This window comes from Eretmochelys imbricata, chromosome 20 (assembly GCF_965152235.1).
Source record: "Eretmochelys imbricata isolate rEreImb1 chromosome 20, rEreImb1.hap1, whole genome shotgun sequence".
In the NCBI taxonomy this organism is placed as follows: domain Eukaryota; kingdom Metazoa; phylum Chordata; order Testudines; family Cheloniidae; genus Eretmochelys; species Eretmochelys imbricata.
This window is the reverse complement of record NC_135591.1, coordinates 19334576-19351434: the sequence shown is the minus strand read 5'-3', so window position 1 is coordinate 19351434 and position 16859 is coordinate 19334576. Positions and strand designations below refer to the sequence as shown.

At 47.9% G+C, this 16859-nt stretch overlaps 1 protein-coding gene across 5 annotated transcripts in view; it reads right to left on the bottom strand.

Annotated features, from left to right (window-relative positions):
* CC2D1A (coiled-coil and C2 domain containing 1A) overlaps nt 1-13846 on the bottom strand; it is a 35295-nt gene extending 21449 nt beyond the window's left edge. For 4 of the 5 annotated variants that reach the window (XR_013348459.1, XM_077838227.1, XM_077838231.1 and 1 more), the window contains exons 1-13: nt 12790-13043; nt 9626-9758; nt 9246-9355; nt 8583-8648; nt 7046-7183; nt 5623-5950; nt 5348-5472; nt 4564-4636; nt 3715-3810; nt 2709-2839; nt 1524-1596; nt 919-1058; nt 290-428 (exon numbers count right to left, since the gene is read on the bottom strand). Coding sequence is in view for 4 of the 5 variants with exons in the window: in XM_077838227.1 (XP_077694353.1) it covers nt 290-428; nt 919-1058; nt 1524-1596; nt 2709-2839; nt 3715-3810; nt 4564-4636; nt 5348-5472; nt 5623-5950; nt 7046-7183; nt 8583-8648; nt 9246-9355; nt 9626-9758; nt 12790-12852 (1615 nt within the window). In the remaining variant the exon portion in view is untranslated. Of the gene's footprint in view, nt 1-289; nt 429-918; nt 1059-1523; nt 1597-2708; nt 2840-3714; nt 3811-4563; nt 4637-5347; nt 5473-5622; nt 5951-7045; nt 7184-8582; nt 8649-9245; nt 9356-9625; nt 9759-12789; nt 13044-13813 lie in introns of those variants that run through there. The other variant, XM_077838228.1, reaches the window with a different exon arrangement.
* Nucleotides 13847-16859: the final 3013 nt, after the last annotated feature.

Genomic DNA, 16859 nt, shown 5'->3' with positions numbered 1-16859 from the left:
TTTAGCGAGGCTGCTGAATACAGACCCTACAGTCCTCTCTGGTTCCTAGCCTGTGCTGCCTAGTGTCACTGTGCATGCTCCCCCTAAATCCTGGCCTGGCCTCCTGACTACACCATAGGTACCGAGTCAGACAAGGGAACCATTCCAGCCAGAGAACCGTAGCAGGGACTGGTACCAGCACCACAGATCAGCACATAGCCCAGCGTGGCACTGAACGCAGCCTGACCGCTTCCTACAGCATCAGCCTTGATAAAGACGGAACGTTTCTGAGAGCTGGAAAGCAAAGTACCTTTTGTGGTGGCTTTCGCGGTGGATTTACCAGACCCAGCTGGATTTGCTGAAGCAGGGGTACCTCCCGAAGACGCACGTGGAACCAGCTTGGGCTGGGACAGGGCGGCTGGCTTTGACCGTTCAGGGCGGGAGCCAGGCTGTAATTAAGAATCAGAAAAATACATGAAGCTATTTTTCTTACAACAGAACACGATAAGTCTGAACTCTGGGACTCAGGTAAGATGGGAATTGAAACAAATGGAGATGAAAAAAGCCCATATTAGCCAGCACTATAAAATTCAATCCAAACACAGACCCATAGGACTTCAAGGGTCCATCATGATCATCTGGTCTGACCTCCCACACATTGCAGACCACAGACCCTCACCCACCCAATCCTGTAATAGACCCCTAACTTGTGGCTGGTCCTCAAATCATGGTTTAAAGACCAAATTACAGAGAATCCACCTTTTATGCTACTTTAAACCTGCAAATGACCTGTATCCAGTTTCCATAGAGAAAGAAGTTTCATAGCACAAATGAATGGGGTTCTGTATAAATGGGTCCCACCCCGGATATGCAGTTAATACAACTCAGATTCGGTTTTAATTGAGCCATCTTGTGCCTAACAGGTTAGCAGAACCGGACCTTCTTCATCCCCTCCACATTGTCATCTTCCTCATCATTCTCTCGGTCTTCCTGATTGGCTAGTTTTATAGCAGTTTCCAGGACTCCCATGATGCTTTGGTCTCCTGATGAAGCCTCCATGCCATGGATGGGTGGGAAGCCTGCCAAAGAGATGGCAAGTCTAAAGAGGGGATCGAAACAGATCAAACTACTATAGAGAGCAGCTGCATACCCGAGCACCCCAAAGAGTTAGGAAGATACCACATCTAGCTACTCATGTGTTAATTCCATTCAAGCCCACTGAGTGAACCGTGCTAGAGAACAGAACTGCAGGGAACGAGGGGGGGCGTCTCAGAAGAAATGCCAATGACCACAGAAAGGAGACTGAAATTCCCTCTTGCTCCTAGGGGAAAGGTCCTTCCAGGGCAGGGCTGAGAGACATTGGTGGGGATGGAGTGGTAGAAATGTGCCCTGTTACTGCCAATGCTGCATGTGTTGTGAATAGAGAGGTCTCCAGAGCTGCTATTCCAGAGTGAAATTCACACATATGGAAGTTTTAAAAAAACTGTGAGTGAAGAGTGTCCTCTACTGTTCTACTCTGGTAGCAAAATAAAATCAGAAAATACCTGGTGGAACAGGCAGCTCAGCAAAATCCACAGCTTTCCCTGCTTTGTGAGCTCGGATGGCCTCTTGGTATTGCTGAAAGAGAAATCACGACTGAGCACCTCGGCCATGGTGCCTCACAGGCATGCCCTTCTGAGAAAGACGTATCCCTTATTATTTACACTAGGGTAGCACTTATGAGCCCCAGTTGTGGGCAAGGACCCCGTTGTGCTAGGCACTGTACAAACAGAACGAAAAGGTGGTCCCTGCTCCAGAGAGTTTACAATTTAAGTATAGGCCAAGAGGCGAGGTGGGTACAGACAGATGGGGCGAGCACAAGGAAACAATGAGACAATCCACATGCAAGCTGCCAATAGAGGGATGTTCCATCAACTAATCAGAGTCAGACAACCATATTGAGCCTCAGAATCTTTTTACTGAGGAGTTCAAATCTTATCCCATGGCACCAGTTAGGAGTTTCTCCTCCCATGACTGCATTGAGTGGGGAATGAGAGAAGAAACCTGGCTAACTAACGTCCATTGGAATTATGCACATCAATGGCAGATTAGATTCCAATCATGGTAGTATTTTGTTTAGGTCTAAAAGATCAGGTTTTTTTTTTGTTTGTTTGTTTGTTTTTTTAAGCACTCCATTGCTCTGTCAAGATATTGGCAATTTGCACCAGGCTTTAATGCTCAGCCTTCAAGAAGATACTGAGCAAAACTGATGGACTTTACAAATAAAGATGATAGGCACAAAGATGTTTCATCACTGAAATGCAGCAGTCTCTGGGGTGGAACAGAGCAGCTGTTTAGCAGCGCACAGAAACATTTATGCTACTTGAAGTGATGTATCATGGATCCAAATGAAACTGCAGGGGGATTTAGGAAGGCAGTATACAGTTACCCAAAATGTACTATACCCCCCAACCTTTGGGGAAAGCACTAAAGACTCTCATGACTATGAGTGGGAAAGAATCTCACTCAAAAAGATGGCACCTCCCGAGGCACTGTACCCCCGGCAAGTGGGATCAGCACTGACTCAGAGAGACACAACCACCAACTGAATCGCCAGCAGCAGATAACATTGCTCCAGAAAGAGTACTGTCCTGCTGTACAGCTCTGATTCAGAACTGTATCTGTCGGCAGCGAGGGGAGCCAAGATCCACGCAGAGCTGTAGGTTATGGGACTTTCATGCTTTCCTCACCTTCACAATGCGCTCATGCATTCTTGCCTTCCGGTCATCTCCTTTGCTCTTGGCCTGAGCTGAGGCTGTTTTGTACCGCTCCATCCTCTGCTGCAGGGCTTCCAGCATGTCTCGCGGGGGTGGAGGGATATCTGTTTCAGGGGTGGGAAGAAAGGGATGACACGCTTATTGGGTTTACTTTTCTAACTTCTCCCTCCTTAACAAAAATCTGTAACTCTGCCCCAGCCCTCGCTAAGGTGGTGACAGGAGGCAACTCAGCATTTCAATACCAACCCATTTCTAACCGCTGCCTAGAATATCTGGCTCTTATCACAAGTTGTCATCAGTAGATCTCAACGTGATTTACATATGAAGTCGTATCAGTATATCCACTTTTTACAGATGGGGAAACTGAGGCACAAAGCGGGCCATGACTTGCCCATGGTCACCCAACGGGAGAGCCAGAACTAGAACCCAGGTCTTCTAAGTCCTAGTCCAGTGCTCTATCCACTAGGCAACACCGACTGCTCCCCGAGAGCTGACGATAAATAAGAGATGTTCCCTGCCAATCAGGGAGCAAACACGTTCCCACCCCAGTACTCACGTGCCCACCCATCCCCGTGTCATAACGATTCTTCTGATTATCTGCACATGCGGCACAGAGCTCCGCACGGCTCTAGAATGTTTTCTGGTAGCTGCCGTGATCTCTGCAGGTAAGAGCTGAACTGGAGTTTGCACAGGAACGCCACTCAAGCTAGAGATACTCCCATGCTTGCCTCTTTCTCCCCTCCAGGTCCCACTTACTTTCTGGGCGGGTTTTTCCTTTCACTACAGAGGGGGTTTGCTGTCCTTAGGAACAAAAGCAAGGCTGGCAAGATACACAGCAACTACCAAACAGGCAGTACAGCTTGCAGCTCCCATTCAGTCTAAAAGAAATTCCAAGGTTGATCAGCTGCATGGCATAACGAGCAACCTCTAGTCATGCTGGGGCGGCTCAGATACCAAGGCACAATTCTGGAGCTCATACCTGCAGCGGGGGCTGCTGATTTTGCTAACGGCATTGTTGTCGACACAGCAGATTGTTGTTGTAGACCTGGGGACAACAGCTCCTTGGGCAGCTGGTCTGTGAAAATAAGATTGTAAATGACAAGCAGAAAGTGAAAAATAAAAATAAATCAACCAACCCAGGTTGACAGAAAGTAAATAGGTTACTCTTCTCCCACCAGGCCCACCCAACCCAGTCCTCACAAGGAGCATCACCCAGATGGTACACTGCAATAATGATATTTCGTCTTTCTCTGGCACCTTCCAAGCCAGGATCCCAAAGCACTCCTCCCCTTTCCCCCCAGCCCCATTTTACAAATACAGAAATTGAGATGCAGAGTGGTAGAGTCCCCTTCTAAAGGCCACACAGCGAGTAAGAGACAGAACCGGGAACAGAACCCATGAGTCCCAACGTCCAGGGGCTCTCCAACCACTGGACGACACTAAGGGCTAGTCTACACTAGAAAGGCTTTGCTGATACAGCTGTACCAGTGGAGTGGTACTGGCAGAGCCCCCTAGTGCAGCTTTACTGGCATCAGGAGATCTTTTGCTGGTACAAGCCACCTCCCTGAACGACAACGTAAAGACTCGTACCAGCAGCTGCATGTCAACGGGCGGTTTTGCAGGCATAGCCATGTAAGTCAAGGGCGTGGGTTTCTTCATGTCTCTGACTGGTATAGGTATGCTGGCAAAATTTTGTAGGCCTGTCTTAGCAAGGAAAGAGCATGACTGCTGTGTTAGCAATTTTAGCACAGGCTGTTTCCTCCACCCAGTCAGTGCCTCCATTGCCATGTCAGTGAAATCAGTGGCAAAGCTGAGTATCAAGTCTCACCTGCAGGTGGGGGCAGGTGGCCCAGATCCACGGTTTCACCTTTCCCCAAGGCTTCTAGAATGGGATCAAAGCTCTGAAAGGCACAAGCCAGGGAGAAAAGTACTTTTAAATGCTTTCTTCAAAGATCTTAAAACATTTTACTCAAAACCACTCAAACCAACCTCATATATCCCATGTAAAGTGGGATTTATCTCCAAATTACAACTGAGAAAACGAGAGCAATTTGCCCAAGGTTTCACAGTGAACTGAAATTAGAACACAGTAGTCTTGGCTGCCAGCGTTCTGCTCTAACTACTAGGCCACATTCTCCCCCAGAATCAGAACCCAGTCCTCTGGGCTCCCAGCCTCCTGCTACAGCAAATGAACCATACTACTAGTGCAAGTTCAGTGTTGGTTATAGAGGGATGCTCCAAAGGTGGAGGACAGACAGGAGCAGAGGAATGTATTGTCTTTAGCCACACCTGAGCTGACCTATGGAGATAACAACTGCATCTGCATTAACTGCAATTTTCAAGGTCTTTCTTTTGTAGAAGGGAGGCCACAGCTTGATTTTAATTCTCCATACGAAGCTGAACTGAAGGAAAAGCCTGTCCCAGAATAAGACTAGCCAAGGTGAAATAGAGTCACAAACGTGCTGCAGAACCAGTGGATGTGGTTTACCAGCAGCCTTCTAAGCACCAACTGGTCAACTTCTTAATTGCACCCACTGAAAGTGTCACTTCTAGGGCCAAACCAAAGCCCCTGCCAGTCTAACAGAACAGCGCTTTGGCTGGCAGGCACCTACCTTAGCAATGCGGTAGTATTTACTAGCCATCTCGACACTGCCTTGCTGTTTAGCATGCAGCGCGGCTAGCTTGTACTCCCGCTGCCTGTCCTGTAGGAGTGCCTGGGTGCTGAAGTTTTCAGAACCTGTAGAGAGACAGAGAAAAGAGTCACTGTGCTTTGTGTTTCAGAATCATCCAGTGCAAGATCAGGGGAACATCATGGTCATAGATCAGTAGGTATTTATAAGCTCAATCTTCTGCGATGAGAGAGAATGAAAAGGTCCCCCATGCTTACCCGATAGTGCCAAAGGGACAGGTTTTTCCTCTGGTGTCTCTGGAGATCTGATGGGCAGGGCCAGGGCTGGCTTTGGAAGTACAGGAGGCGGCGGCTTGGGAGATGCTGCAGAGGGTCCCTGTGGAGGTGCTGCAGTGGGTGGCTGTGGAGGGGGATGGCTGGATAAACTGAACCTTCCGTTGGGTGTGGAGCTCTGAGATGAGAGAGCCAGTGGAGAAGGGGACGGCAGCTGGGAGTTCCCGCCCTTTCCTAGTGCAACTGCAGGAGGGATTTCTTCCTCATCAATCTTTTTGCCCTTCCTCACAGAGGTCAGCATGTTTTCTAATGTCTTGGAAACAAACAACAGATAATGAGCGATAAGCTTCCAAACTCTCTCACTCTTGGTTTTGCCAACAGCTATAGAAAACAAGTGCTTTAAAATTAGCCAGAACTTCAGCTGAGAGCCTGACAGCAGGAAAACTGGATACCAGCACCTTAGTCCTTAGCCAGCCCAGAAACTGCAGCCTAATTAGACCTCAGAAACCCACAGCCTGTCATCAGCTAAAAAGCCATTCCTCAGTCAGACAGCAAGTTCCTAATTCCCACATTTTTCATGACTAGAAGGTAGCAGCCTCTTCGATTGCTACAGTGCCATTCATCCTATGGAAGCCAAAAGTGCTCTACAAACCACATGCCCTTTGTGGAGAAATCTCATTGCAGAAATGCAGCTCTCAGTGGGGGGAAGCAGCAGGGCGATTAGCAACAGCACACAGTCAGAGCACATCCAGTTTCCTAAGTGAAGACTCCAGACCCCAATGAAGGTGCAGGGAGAATTTTAGGGCGGCAGAATAAAAGTACCCAAGATGGAATTGGCCAGGATGCTGGGACAGGCACTCTGACTTGAGAAAAGCACTATGGGAACTTTAATGATCAGGAGTGATCAGGTCCTCAATTGTACATATACTTGGAAAGCCCACTGCTGCAGTTGTACAGGATCTATTAGGACCATGCGGGGACCTTTGGGCTCAATGTTATCTCTGAGGACACAGCAATATCACTAAATATTAAGACATCAAAGCGCTGCATCCCCTGCAGTATACTGATCGCAGAGGAGGTTATCAGCTATTGATTATCCATATTTAGGCACCTCGATAAAAGTGATTTTCAGAAGGGCTCCGGACCCATAGCTTCCACCAAAAGCACTAGGAGCAAGGCTGAAAAAACCGGCCCCTTACGTGGGTGCCTAAAAATGGATTTAAGTGCCACTCTTTGAAGTCTGAAAACGTTGGCCATGCTCAGTTGCAAATTTAAGATCGAACAATTTCTATTATGTTTCTAAAAAATCTTTTCAGTTTTATTCTTAAAGAGCGTCTTGGAAGACAAGATAGTTACCAAGACGTTAGCCTGGGCACACTGTATTCTGGGTGCATTATTTAAAGCTCACCTTGAGGCCTCTTTCATATCTGCGCACTTTGGCGCTGTCTCCAGCTTGCTTTGCATTAGCGATGGCCATTCTGTACATTTCCAGCCTTTCCACCAGAGTAGATTCTACGCTGCTGGAATCAGCCGGAGTTTCATTCACCTGTAAGAGCCCAGGGAAGAGGAGGAAAAAGTGTTGTTAATTAATCCAAAGCCCTGGCCTGCTGGGGGACAGCCATATCAACACTTCCAATGACAGACCTATTTTGTTCGGCTCAGGACAGTCAAACTAGACTGATCAGTTTCACTTTCCAGTTCTTACATGCTGGCAAAATTCTCCTGGACAACATGACCACAACTCAGGGTATCTCTGTTCAGACATTAAGGACTGAAGGTGGGCAGCTGGTGAAACAATAGGTGCCTTAGGAAGGTCTGAAAGCACAAGGCTATTGAGTTTGGGTTAACTAATCTGGCCACATACAACAAAAATGTCTCTATTCATATTAGATTTCCCTCCACCCCACACCCTTTTTTTTTTTTTTTTTTTTTAAATATAAACAGAACTGGTCCTCAACTAGTTGAGAGTCTTTTAAAGATATTAATAGAAAAAACGATACAATATGTAATATGCAATATGCAAAGGGAATTGGTAAAGAAATAAGAACTCTTCTCAGCGTATACCAGGGTTCAAGCAACGGCTACTAAGAACTGAAGCTGAGGAAGGATGCATTCATCTTTGATATTCAGAAAAGCCTTTAAAAAGACAATGGAACAGTTTGCCGATGTATGGCTGCAGGAAAGTGCAGTACTTATGACACAATCTCCAACGAAAGTGAGAAATTAATGGCAATAGCACAAGGCCCTTTCTGCTAGTCGCAATGACCTAGACTCAGAGGTTTATGGGTTTTTCCAACCTTATCAGCTGTAATTCTAAAATACATCTGATTTCAAAACACAGCTAATTACTCAATTTTTCCTTAGGGACTTGGCTCATGAAGGTTCTGAAGAGTGACTTTACTGGGGGTGCAAATTTAGGCCCTGACCCTGCAATTTGTGACACACGGGACAGCGGCTGCACCTGCAGAGCCCCGCTCCGGCAACACGACTCCCAGCGGTCACAGCATGTTGCCCACACACTGCGAAGTGCTGGAGTGGGCCTTATCTTCTCCACTCAATTACTTTGCTCAATTGACAGGGAGCAAAACAAGCCTCCTGACTGTCTACCAATGTCACCAATTCAATGTGGTATTTGAAAAAACCCAGATCCAATATTGTCAGCTGTCAGAACCTGACGGTCAGTTTTGCTATTGATGGGTGAAGCGGAAGAGACTCCAGCTCACTCATCCCCTGAACCAACAGGAAGATGGACTTTGACCGCATAGGTCATTTACATCTCTAACTTCAGACTCTGCAATGCTAACAGGAAACACATGCTGGTTTGTGTCAATGGGGCAAGCATATATAACTTGCAGAGCTACAGGGAACAGATACGTAGCACAAGGAGGAGCCATTTCTGTACTATAACCACAAGAGGAAGCAAAGTTGGAAGGGGAGTTTTGCACCTTAGTAGCAGGTATTGTGGCATCCTTGATTTCTCTCTCTTCACCCAGGACTTCATTGAGTTCCGCCTACAAAACAAAGAAATTTAGTCTCTTAATTTTGTCTAGAGATGCTCAAAAATGTAAGTCACACTGATGGGAAGTGAAGCAGTAATTTATAAACTACAGAGAGACAGATTAAGGGTGACAACTAGCAAGAGACAGGCATTGCAGCAGAAGTCCCAGCACTTAATGAGCATCTCCTCCTTATTAGGATGTGACAGGCACTTATGTATAACACCCCATCTTTAAGGAAATGGAATAATCTAGGAGTCAAGACACTTACTCCGGTATCTACAGATAGGTAAGATTGCGGGATTCTAATATGAGTATCAGTATAATGGGTTCGGATCACAATGCAGCTGTGAGCAAAATTCAGTAGAAGGATCCCTGGTCAGTGATACACTGTGGTACAAAGCTTTTTGGAGAAAAAAATCCTGTTTCTCCAAGAGGACCTAGAGGGAGCAGGGAGGTGGCAGATGAATGGATCTATTCACCTGTTGCTACACAAGAATTCTCATTTAGACATGTCACTTTAGACATTCCCCACATATGAGGCATTGACCTGATAACAAGGCCTTTTGTGTAACATTCCCAGTCCTTCACCGAGTATGAAGTCCTTCATACCATCAGATCATCTTCATCTTCCAGATCTTCTTCCTCTTCCCCTTCCTCGTCATCCAGGTCCTTCATGCAGAGAGCGGCCATTCTCTCAATAGCTTCCATGGGCAAAGGGGCTGAAAAGAAGAGGAGACAAATACACAACTCATTTCACATAACCATATATCATCAGAATTCAAGCTAGTGTGCTGGGAGGGTGCGGGGAAGAAAGGTCTTGTTGCTAAGCACAGGACTGCGAGGCTCTGCCACTTCTCTCTTGCTGTACCTCTGAAATTAAGGCACTAGAAACTTAACAGTTTGTAACTCTTTTAATCAAGTCCTTCTGGGATTCAGATGTGTCCTAGCTGAGCCGATGTATAATGAGGATAGAGTTGAGGACCACTTACTTTTCCCTTTCGGCTTCTCTTTTGAATCTGGCCGGCCTCCAACTATAGCTATTAATTCTGCTTCCAGTTCACCATCCTCCTCCTTATCATTGTCCATCATCCCATCTGGAGAGAAATCCACTAGCAAACCCATCTAGAGACGATAAAAGACAAACCACAAGTCAATGGTTTCCTAATAGACAACAAGAGGCAGTGGTATCTAGTGCTTAGATCAACGGACCAGGCGTCAGGATTCCTGAATTCTAGTCTCAACTGAAAGAGGGAGAAGTGTCATCTGATGGTTAGAGCAGGAGATAAGGAGGGGGTACTTTTTTCTCCCTGCTTTGGGATAAGAACATAAGAATGGCCATACTGGGTCACACCAACGGTCCATCCATGTACAGTATCCTGCCTTCTGAGAATGGTATGCACCACCTGGAGCCTGCACCGCATCCCAAACCCTCTTCCTCAGCCCTGAGCCCCCTCCTGCACCCAAACTCCCTCCCAGAGCCCGCATCCACTCCCGTACCCAACTCCCTGAGCCCCCTCCTGCACCCAAACTCCCTCCCAGAGCTGCACCCCATATCCCCTCCTGCACCCCAATCCCCTGCCCCAGCCCTGAGCCCCCTCCCACACCCTAACCCCCTGCCCCAGCCCAGTGAAAATGAGTGAGGGTGGGGGAGAGCGAGCGATGGAGGGGCCTCGGAAAAGGCGGTGGGGCAAGGAAGTTTGGTTTTCTGCAGTCACTTCACCTCTGTGTGCCAATTTGCCCACTGATAACATGAAGCTAACAGGACACCTACTTACACTACTAGGCATTGTAAAGTTTAACGTATGTTCATAAAGCATTCCGAGAGCCTCATATGAAAGGAGCTACAGGCGTATAATCATATTACACAACACGGGCTTTTTGACAGCTTCCCCTAACATGTGGTTAGGGTGTGTCTTGCTGTTTGTACAGTGGAGTGCACCTCACTGTAATATCAGAGAAGATTCAATTTTCATACTGCTCGTTAAGAAGAATCCTCTCTCCCTCCTACAGAGACTGCTGCAAAGACTTAATTGCAGGTGTGTACGTGCTTTTATAGGAGTGTGTTGGTTTGCGCTTCCCAGCACCTGTCTCTGCTTGGAGTTTGACCCAATCCCTGATAGGCGAGAGAATAAAGCATAAGGGAGGGGGCAGACTTTCACCTGAGACAGGACAAGGCAATACAAACCCTGTGTGCATGTGCCACTATGTAAAAATCCCTGACAGATGGCAAAACTCAACCCAGTACCTCCTCCTGGTAGATTATTAAAAGAAAGACTAATGCAAGTACCCTAAACCTTCAGATGGCCTGAAAATGGGGAAGCAACATGCAATCCCCTCGCCCTCCAAGCACAGTCAGATAAATTTTACGGCCTATCAAGGTTTTATAGCCAGTGACATTGAAAGCTCTCACCAATTAACTGGTCAAACATTAATTTTATTGAAAGCAGGATTCAAGCGAAGGGGGAGGTTTAGTACATTATCCACACCTAATTGGATTCTGCTGGACACAAAGCCCTCCAGCATATGAAGAGAGGGAGGGCTATTACCATATGTCCCTGGACAGTTTGTCCTCCATAGACTTGCTCTAGATCTCTGATTTCGTCCACGACTTGCATGTTGTGACAATTTGGCCGTTCTTAACATGCTCTTTCTGCAGACAAGTACTTCCATTAATAATTCGGTGCAGTGCCAGACAGCAGTACTAGTTACTATCATCTGTGCCTCGGTACCGTAGTGACTAGAATACCATATACAATACCACTGAAAGTGATAGGTTTTCCAGCCATTCCATCTTTTAGCACATAGACAAGTTCAGTAAAAAGGGTGCAAAAGAAAGGTCTACAGAAGCTCAATTACCCACATCCCCCGATACAAGAGACCTGGAATAATGCCCAGTTTTATCCACCATAGACTGGAAATGCTGCAGGATGCTGGACCATCTATCCTACAGAGTGGCAATTTAACCTGGGATCTATGACAAGTCATCAAATTTTATTCCTCTGAGAAAGTCACTTAGGAGCAATCAAGTTCCCATCCTTAGACTGGCACATGTGCTCCACAGACGAGTGAGTGGCAGGCACAGTGTGACAGAAAAATGAGCTTTGAAAAGTTAAATTGGTTCTTTGACATTTGCAAAACAGTATTTAACACCATTCATTTCAAACATCTTCAGCAAAATTCTAAATTCACCTCCCCAGTCATTCTAGGAAAATAAAGCAATTGTTTGACCATGCCAGAAGCTGTCAGAAAGGAGACCTGCAACTCACGTAAACCTGCTATGTGATTCTGATCTAGGTTAATAAAAGTTAAGAGCCAGAAACAACTCAAAAGATCACCCTGCCCATCGGCCTGTACACAGAGATTGAGAAATTTCTCAGATTTCTAGTTCACTATGTAAACACAAATGAACATTAACATCAGGAATTCTGCATCACGAAACTGGGGTAAAAGAAATGCTGTGCTTTAAGGAAATGTACGCAACACTATTTTAAATTCCACACATTACTATTTTCCTTGTTTACTTTTAATTCCACATTTTGGGCATTAGCAGAGGGATGTTGGGAACAGATGAATCACTCCTCTTCATCGGGTCCCATCGTTGTCCCAAAGGGCTAGGGTGGAGGTGGGGTATAATGATGATTTGTTTACTTCTATTATTTCTGGTTTGTCAATTCTCCTGATGTGATTTCTAAATGACAGCAAATCTGATTCTCACCTCGGGACGGAGGCAGAGACCACTTTGGTTACAACCTGGCCAATTTTCTCACTGGCAAAACCAGTATTTTTACCATAAGGCCAGCAGGACAAAAATTTACCCACAATGAAAGAACCAATATTATTAACGAACAGCAACAATTTTCCATCTCTATAGAACTTTTCATCCTGCAGAAGCCAAACTTTACAAACTACAGGCCTGAACCTGCTCCCACTGAAGTCAAGAGTAGCAAGGTTGGGGCCTTTATACACACAAAGGTTACTTCAGGGATCACTTATTGGGGGGTGGGAGCAGCAGCCTCAGGGATTGGGGGAATTTAGGAAACTGACAACAATAGAACTACATTTTTTTATACCAAGACTCTCAAAGCAGATCCGAAGGAAGAGGCGTTTCCTCATATAGACAGGGGAGACGTAAAAAAAGAAACCCAGGACTCACCTGTCTGGCTTTGGCAGCACCACTGCGTCCTGGTGGTGGAGGCGGCCTCCTGTTCTTGTTCATTTCTTTTTCCCCCCCTCAGACTGAGCTGAAAAGAATCAGTGCATTGGGTCAGATGGAGCTAGATGGTTACAATGGGATCACCCAGGCACTGTCCCTGTGTTTCCGCTCCACCCCAGGACAGTTTGGCTAACAAACCTCATTCCTTCCTCCTCCTAATGCTTTCTTCTTCCCCTCCTCTTTACCTCTCCCTACTCAGCCCTCTGACTCCATCCCACTTTCCCCCTCATACCCACTCCAATGCCCTCCTCTCCTCCACAGAGTTCCCAACTTCCAGGAGTTCTCCCACAAATCCCCAACACAGCACACACACTTCCCAGATCCTTGCTTCCCTCTCAATCCAGGAGAGGCATAATGAACTATTCTCCCTGCCCATAGTGGTCCCTCTCTCTCCCTACCTGAACTATCCACATGCCCCCCCCACCAGCTCCTGCTCTCCCATCCCCAGCAACCACACCCTGAAGCCCCACAGAGCTCATTGTCCACTCCCCCAAAAGCCTACTCTCCCCAGCCCCAAGGCTTCTGCCACCACCAGCACCCTGCTCCCCCACCCCAGAACCCCCCCACTTCCTGACCCCTCCCCCTGGCACCCCACTCCCCCACCCCAGAACCCCCCCACCTCCTGACCTCCTCTCCCCGGCACCTCGCACCCCCACCCCAGCACTCCCCCACCTCCTGACCCCTCCCCCTGGCACCCCACTCCCCCACCCCAGAACCCCCCCATCTCCTGACCTCCTCTCCCCGGCACCCCGCACCCCCCCCACCTCCTGACCCCTCCCCCCGGCACCCCACTCCCCCACCCCAGCACCCCCCCCGCCTCCTGACCCCTCCCCCCGGCACCCCGCTCCCCCTCACACTTCCTGGCTCCCCTCAGGAGCCTCGCTGTCTCCCCCAGTAGAGGGCTCCCTTCGAAGACACCCCAGGGGGAGGTGGCCCCACTCCCTCCTTATCCCCCCCAACTCACTTCCTGCTTCGCCCAGGCAGCTGACAACAACACGCCTTGCTTTACGGCCACCGGCACACCATTGTCGCAAAACCGGCAGCGCCGTCGACGTGCTTTACGGCCCCCCCGGCGGAAGGCGGAACCCGAGCTAGCGGGCGACCCTGCGCGGCAGAGCGCACGGGCTGAGGGGAGGGGACTACATTTCCCAGGAGACAACGCAGGGAGGGAGCTGAAGCGCGCATGTGTAATAGTGGAGGAGGCGAGACCTAAAGAGGGGCGGGGCTAACAGCCAAAGGTCGGGAGGGAACTGGGAACCTTAACCGGGGGGCGTGGCTAAGAGAGAGGGCGGACGAAACCTGGGCTGGGCCCCCATTCGGGGGCGGAGCTAAATGCCCGGCCAGGGAGCCGGGGAGCGCCGCGGCGAAGCGAGAGGGGCGGGGCCAAGCTAGGGCCGGTTGGGGAAAGGGCGGGAAAGGCAAGCGCGAGCCTCTGGCGGCGACGGCGGCGTGAGGTGACGCCGGCGCGAGCCCTGAGGCGAAGGGCGGGGCAGGGGGGTGAGAGAGACCCCGAAAGGGCGGGAAAACCCTAGTGGCGCTGAGGGGAGCGCATACCCCCCTTCTCTCCTGAGGTGACTATCGTGCTTGGGGGGGGAGGAGGAGGAGGAGGAGGAGGAGGCCCACCACCCCCATCCCCCGGCCTCAACAGACGGGCCGCAGGGCTGTGGCTGGGCTGCCCGCAGTAGCACCCGCCGCAGCCAAGCAACGGGTAACCGTGCGTTGGCAGGATGCGGCGGTGCCAAGGGGCCGGCTCATCCGGTGGAGATGGGCCGCCTCCGGCCATACCGTCAGGAGCTGCTGGTGCAGCGGGGTGACGCCAGGATGCCACCGTGTCACAGCGAGCGAACGACGCGCTGGCTGGCGGGCCCCGGCCAGGGAACGGATCGTGACAAACTTAGATGATCTGAGGAAACGTGGCCTGACTTGAGACGAAAGGCGAACCTTCCAAAACAAGAAGAAAAGGCGCACTTCATCGGACGCATCGGCTCCCGAAAGCTTCTGCTCGAATAAATTTGTTAGTCTCTAAGGTGCCACAAGTCCTCCTGTTCTTTCTGCGGATGCAGACTGACACAGCGGCCACTCTGAAACCTGTCAAAACAAAAGTCTAAATACAATTCCTTTTAGGTCCATTGAAAACGCTTGCTTTTGATACATATGAAATGTTTCAGTTTGATCTTTGACTATTTTAAAGAGGTTTTTACTGTAAATTTTCAAAACTGAAAGCTGCTTCGAAACTAAAAATCGAAACTTTCTCTTTTGAAAATGTCAAAGCAGGATGTTTCCGCATTTTAAAAACTTTTTCCAGTTTTTTTTTTTTTCAAAACACAATTTAGCCAAAATAATACAGTATTTGGTTTAGTTGAAATAGCGTTTTCCAATGGAAAACTGTTCGGACCAAAAAAAAACTTCAACCAGCTCTAGTGCTGGCACAATGTTGGCATACCAAGATGCCATGTGGTGATGAGGAGATATGCCTTTCACAGCGACATCACTACATTGCATCGGAATGGCATAGTTTTCTCAATAGCAGGCCCATACCACTGGAGATCACTCCCTGCAGAAAACAGGTTTCAGAGTAGCAGCCATGTTAGTCTGTATTTGGAAAAAGAGAGACTGCTGAATTGGAATTAATTTGCAGACTGGAAACAATTAATTTAGGCTTGAATAAAGACTGGGAGTGGATGGGTCATTACACAAAGTAAAACTATTTCCCCTTGTTTATTTCCCCCCCCACACACACACAGCACTGTTGCTCACACGTTCTTGTCAACTGCTGGAAATGGCCCACCTTGATGATCACTACAAAAGGCCCCCCCACCCCCCCTGACCCCGCTCCTGCTGATAATAGCTCACCTTAAGTGATCACTCTGGTTACAGTGTGTATGGTAACACCCATTGGTTCATGTTCTCTATGTATATAAATCTCTCCACTGTATTTTCCACTGAATGCGTCCGATGAAGTGAGCTGTAGCTCACGAAAGCTTATGCTCAAATAAATTGGTTAGTCTCTAAGGTGCCACAAGTCCTCCTGTTCTTTTTCCCTGCAGAAAAGTGATTTACCAGGAAGCTGCCCACTCTTAGAATAGAAAGAGCTGCAAAAAGAAGTAACTCATTGCCCAAGCCTTCTGAGCTGGTTAAATCCTGATTTCCCAGCTCACTGGTAAAACTGCAGGCAGCAGGGGTGCATGGTGCTTGGCCTCTCTAATTGAGATCTTGAATATTTCAGTGTCAACTTTGTAAGGTGTCTGATACTTTGATGATAGGTGTAACAACATGTGGGCAAAATCTTTATCCCTGTACCTGAATAATCTGCATAACTTCCCTTTGTCTTGCATGAGAAGACAAGGTGGGGGAGGTAATGTCTTTTTTTGGACCAACTTCTGCTGGTGAAAGAGACAAGCTTTTGAGCGACACCGAGCTCTTCTTCGAGACGGCTACAACAGCACTGCAAATACCTTCTTCTGGCATATCCACTCAAATACTATGGATGGAAAAAATATCTCCTGGCATTATGTACTAATAATTTTAAAAATCCATAGTAAAATTTCAACATTTATATTTAATGTGTTTTGGCTTGTATGAAATAACGTACACTGAGACTCGTGTATCTTGAGCACTCTTGTGTTTTCCCCCATCTAGATTTACCAAGCCGTCAAGATGAATAAAAGGAAGAAAAAACTACCAGGTAATAATAATAAAATACCAGGGCCCAGTTTGGTGCTACAAGTGGGTGTGAGATGCCACCACTTATTTCTTTCCCCCCAACCTAGCAGAGTCCAGGGGTGTATTGAAGCCTGCTAGTTTCATGTACCTGGTGCTGGAGAATAATAAGAGGGCTTCATGTTTCTAAAACTGAATTGGCTCTTTATTAAGATAATTTTTTACAGAGATGTTGTCTACTCTAGCATTCAAACCATGCACAGGCAGACTGGCTCTTGCCTGGTGTCTCCTCCAAACCTTTCCGCCCTGCAAAATGTGTTTCTCCATCTCGATGCAGGTTGCTACACTAG